Genomic DNA, 5,744 nt, shown 5'->3' on the forward strand with positions numbered 1-5,744 from the left:
TCACATGGCCACGCGAATATATAGCCTCTGCCAGGGAAGTCCTACTCACTGCCTTCTCGTGGCGGGGGGGGTGTTTACGAAATTGAGAGGACGAAAAGCGAGTGTCCGGTGCTTTAACCGGGTTAGTGGACACGGAAAGTCCACCTAGGGGAGTTGGAAAACCCTGATTCCAAACCAATGACGCACATGGGCTGGCTCCAGTATCCTGAGGGAACAAATGGCGTACGAATCAATCGTTGATCACCGGCTACCATGGTACTGCATCTCCTCACGATGCTCCACTGCCTTGTGGATCAGATCTTTCGGTCAAAGGCTCCGGGTGTGGGCCTCTAAGAAAACCACCTGCTTCGGTCTGGGTACCTGAGCAGTATCACAGCCCTCAAGCAAATCGAATGAGATTTGTATGGCGCATATGTATCTGGTGCCCCTTTGTACCAATATTTATGTGTTTAAATAATAATAATAATAATAATAATAATAAGGGCATTCTGGGGCAATTCATTATGTAGTAAGGAACTACTTAGTAATTTTACACCTAAGACCTTCAGGTATCACGGAAAATGTCTAGTTGTTAGAATCACTTGGTCACCAGCCAATTAATTCGTGATGTTGCTCAATGATTACCCATCGCCATTGTTGAAAACTGTTTCACTGACAATATGTTTAAACCTCACCAGTTATATCTTTTCACTAAAACTTCAGGAACATCTTGAAGTAAATCATATTAGTTAGCTGACTATTATAGTTTATTTTCAAACTTGAATTCACAAGTTAATCTAAGCTAGACCACCATTGAAAAACTGGATGCACTGGACGGTCGTTTCGTCCTAGTTTAGGACTCTTCAGTAGTGCGCATTCACGATCCCGCACTACAATCTCCATACTAATATTATAGTTTAGTTGAAGGGGTTTTGTGAATATTGGTTTAATTGACAGATCGTATTCCTCTGTAGCAGGTTGGGCACTATCTGTGGAATACTTGATCTACAGGGTCTTAGAGATGTGTTCAGAAGGTTGAATACAGTTATATAAAACTCAATTAATGTAGTCACTCAATTTTTAGTGTCCAAATCCTATTTATTTTAAATAAATAAGTAGTTTAATGAGATGATTACACAGTACAACAAATAGAAAATAATCAAATTCACTTACAATTGATTGATCATCCGCTAAGTAATGATTATCCGTGAGAAACCTGATGGACGGTCATGAGTTCATCCCCCTCATGTGTCGAGTTATGAGGATCTATTTATGATGAATCCTAAAACCGGACAAATATTTATCCAGCCATTTTTTTATTAATTGTCTATCTGAAGTCACAGGTTTGAATCATGCACAAATTTAGACTAGTTGAGGCAAGCAGTTGCTAGTACCATATTACCTCTAATATAAACAATCTAACCGAAAACCAGGTACATAGACATTATATTCAATAAACCAATTACAAATTTTTACTGATTATTCTAATATCTATTAATTGATTTGTATATAGGTAACTTGGAGTTATACTATCAACATCCATATGAAGATGTTGCTACAGATGATTACGCTGAAACTAATAGTCAATTAAATTGTACATCTCTACAACAAAATCAATCTTTTAACCAATCACTGTTATCTTACTATCCACAAAAACAGTTTCAATCGTATTTATCACCAACTGAACCAACACCAACATTAACATCTGCACAACAACATATATATCATCAACATGATGGTTGTAGTCCATTATTATTACCGCCAGTATCTACTAATTCTCTGTTGTACAATAATGAAGTGAACAATCGTTTCGGTTATTCAAGAACAACAACATTAGATGAAGATGATAAACTAAGTTTAGATGAAGACAGTGAAATGATGCATTTTACAAATTCACAAATGAATAATAATAATAATAATAATGCCGTTAATGTTACTATGACGACAACAACAACGAATGCTATTACTACCACTGCTACTAATATTAGTAATGTCAATAATAATAATAATACTCACTTGAGTAGTATGTTTAATCCTTATACTGTTGCGTTTATCAATAATAGTCCATCGAATTATATTCAATCGAATCCATCACATCATACTACTTTATCACATTTTAATCCATCATATTCTGTTTGGAATACTAATGATTCAGTTCATCATCATCATCATACGAATAATAATATTAACAAAAGTTATAGAATAAACGACAATTCGGCAATCATTTATCCTAGTGATCAAATGGTATGTTTTTTATTATGTTGAGGATTAGTTATATAGTTGTAGCGTTGTCAGGGATTGGTTGTCGTGGGTATTTGGAATGTTTTTCCCTCTCTCTCTCTCTCTGTAGTCGCAAAATATTGATTCATGACTGTGTCTCCGTCAACTTCGAAATGAATGACGGAGGAGTGAAATAGTTGAGAGCGTCACTTATCTCAGAAGTATAATCAGCCTCGGTGAGGTTGGTGTGTGATGAAACCTCAGCATGGATTCAGAAAATTTACTTGACCTTTACCAACTTACGTTATTGATGGCGCAGATGAGATGTTCGTCTGGTAACCACAAGATAAGTTTACTGAGCAGCAGTTTGCTCTATTCTACTTTATGACTATTAAAAATGGCCTGTCAAACTAGATGATATTCATAAGTAGCAAGTATTTGTTCACAGATGCCTTCGAGGAGGGTCGCTGACATATTTTGGGATCACTGATTGAATGATTTTTTAGATTTATGTATAGGGTACTATGGAAAGATCTCAAATCAATTGGTTAACTTCTAAATCTTCATCAGTTGAATTGGTCAAGACATGCATTATGTTAAAACAACAACCACCTGCCTTGATAGGTGGTGTTAATTAGTGTATGAGGGGTGGTTGAACGAAAGCTAGGGGCGACCAGAACAAGACATGGTAACAGTCCTTGAGGTCATTCAACGTTGATTTTATTCATGTTAATATAGGTTCAGACTGCCTAGTTGAGGTCAGCTTGATAACTGCAATCCAGTGGTTGGGGACGTTGGTTGAAATGGATTTAAGGTTTTCATCACAAACTGACATCAGCTGTACTATGAGAATATCCTGTTGTAGCCAATGTAGATGAATGAATTTCGCGCAAAAATTGAACAATCTATCTTATATCATTCTTGCATATTCGTTGTTTTTTAATCGGACGAATACGTCAAAAATTTATTACAGTTGTTTAATGAGTTGCTCGTGATCGTCCTTGTAGTTCAGCCTTACCATTCCCTCTTCTCTAATCATATTCTTAGTGTTCAGTTTTTCTCATTACCATCGCTACTGCAATTACTTTGACTCTTTTTATATTCATGTCGTCGTGCTAAGGTGCTTATGTAGCAAATTAGACCAACGCATCATCCTCTACAATGAATATTACTGACTATTATTCAAAATATCTAATTGTTAATCGACTTTTTGAGAAAGATTACTGATTGATTCCCACTTTTTTTTCACTATTTATTTTCCTTGAAATAGAACAATGCCAACGATGGTGTTGCTGGTATTACAGGTTCCAGTGGAAGTACTCATCCTCTATTAACTGATATTGATGATGTAGGAAGCGATTTTAGTCTGTCTGCTTTTCGTCGTAATGATGATATTTGTGGTTCTTCATCGTTATCAAATCGAATGCTCAATAATAATAATAATGACCTCATTATGAATAAACTCTTACCATCATCACAAACCACACAATTACAACATAATAATTATCAGATAATTCAACAACAATCTACGGAACATCATAGTTCTAGTGATATTGCTGGCATGATGGATGTTCGTAGTAATGATGGAACATGTGATGAATCGGATGCTAGTTCACTACCGGAACAAGGCTGTGATTTAATGCATTTAGCTCAATTACGTATATCAGCTAGACCGAACCCATTATTAAACGATTTAGCAAAACAACAGGTAGTTTTTTTTATGATGTAAAACACTTCTGTTTTTTTTTCTTTGTTTCTGTTTTGTTTAACCGATTGGACATGTATGCATGTGTATATCAACTATGGAAAGGAGGGCATCATCTTAAACTAGCTATGTAATTTTGAGAATTGTATCGTAGTTTGACTCTAGTTAGAGAATCGTTGAAGACCACAAAACTTTGGATAGTTGTTTTGTTTTACTATGGGGCTCCTCTGTGATGTATATCCACGACCTCATAAGGAATCAAACCTTCATGTCCCGTAGAAAGCACTTGATTTTTAAACGATTGAATCATAACTGAATAGCATAAGGGTTAAGTGGTCCTTGGTTCGATCCCAGATGGGATCACGGATGAACACCATCATTTTGACTTAATAACTTTTATTGTCAGGTGGTTAAAGGTAGTCGATAGAAAAAAAATGAGTCCTACGGAAGATCAATTGCACCTTGAACAGCTCAGTAATAACATCCCAGTCTGTGGAACCGAATGACGCGAGTTTGTATCCATCAAATAGCGTCAGTTATATCAAATTTACAAGTACACATGTTTTTCTATCGACTATCTCTAACCAAGGTATACGTGATGTCGAGTTACTGTGAATAATAGTTACCGTATCGCAGCTTAATCAAAAGAATCAGATTAGCATTAAACTGGACTAGACAAAAATGATATTTATTACTGTTATGTCTTGTGGCCCAGTGGATGCCCAGTTAATGTATGACGTGATAAAACGGCCAATCTAAGAGGAGTGAATTATTGATTAGGACAGTGACACATGAAAAACTGTACGAGCAGTCTAGAGTGCGTATCGACCCTGCTATCTGTCTAGCCCAGTCAGTTAAGTCCAGAACACCAATAATAGCTTCTGAAATATGAATCATTATTCTCAAACATACTGGGTTTATATACCAATCAAACTGACCACATCGTACCATAAAATAGAAAATAATATTTGTACAAGATTTAGAAGAATGTGGCTGTGAATAGGGGGAATAGTAGTTAATGAACTGGGGATAACTCAGGAATGGTAAATCGTATAATAATAGTCTATAGGTCAAAATAAAGCTTATAATAAGAGGGACACAAATAAGAATAGTTTAGTTACTTAACAGTTATACAATAGGAAATATGCATATCACATTGGTCCATAAGTAAGTCCTCGAAAGTTACCATTCATGATTCTACACGGGATATAACAATTACTTGCTACTTAATAACCAATTAATTGTAATGAGTATTCACTTTTTCATTCGTTTTTTCTTAAAAAAACAGGTACAAAGAAACAATAAGTAAACAGTAATGCTGTTTGTCTCTCTCTCTCTGCGTTTGTATCTATGATTTCTCAGTATAATTCGTTTGACAATAATAATGCAATCGATGGCAACTAACACTACTACTAAAACCAATAATTATTTCTTCATAGAAACCTATGATCTTTAATGAAGCTTAATCTAAAAGCTTGAATAAAAGTGAATAATCTTTTTACTTCCATACACCAACTTGTGCATTATATACATAATCTCTCCTCCTGCCTCTCTCTCTAGGAGGTAATAAAATGGTACTCTTTTTTAAATCTATAAATAGGCATTTTTTGTTTCCATGTATGATGTCGTATTTATCTGTGACCGATTTTGAATTTCGTTTTCTTTTTTTTGTTTTATTCATTTTTTTGCCTTACAACATTGTAATGATTGTTGTTTATATCCATATACAAAATGATATAGGGGTTATTAATTTCTATATATATATTGACAATGAGTTTCTATGTGTATTTCGATATTCGGTTTGTTTGTTTGTTTCTGTTTTTTTGTACAGTTTGTTTTT

General features: G+C 34.9%; 1 protein-coding gene across 1 annotated transcript in view; it reads left to right on the forward strand.

Moving 5' to 3' along the window:
• The window catches only part of Smp_127740, a gene marked incomplete at both ends in the record, with an annotated part of 76,368 nt that extends 71,155 nt beyond the window's left edge, over positions 1-5,213 (forward strand). Inside the window, 3 exons of the mRNA XM_018798587.1 lie at positions 1,493-2,223; positions 3,470-3,910; positions 5,193-5,213. Of these exons, the coding sequence (XP_018653514.1) occupies positions 1,493-2,223; positions 3,470-3,910; positions 5,193-5,213 (1,193 nt within the window). The remainder of the gene's footprint in view (positions 1-1,492; positions 2,224-3,469; positions 3,911-5,192) is intronic.
• Between the last annotated feature and the right edge of the window lie 531 nt (positions 5,214-5,744).

Source organism: Schistosoma mansoni, chromosome 7 (assembly GCF_000237925.1).
Source record: "Schistosoma mansoni strain Puerto Rico chromosome 7, complete genome".
Lineage (NCBI taxonomy): Eukaryota > Metazoa > Platyhelminthes > Trematoda > Strigeidida > Schistosomatidae > Schistosoma > Schistosoma mansoni.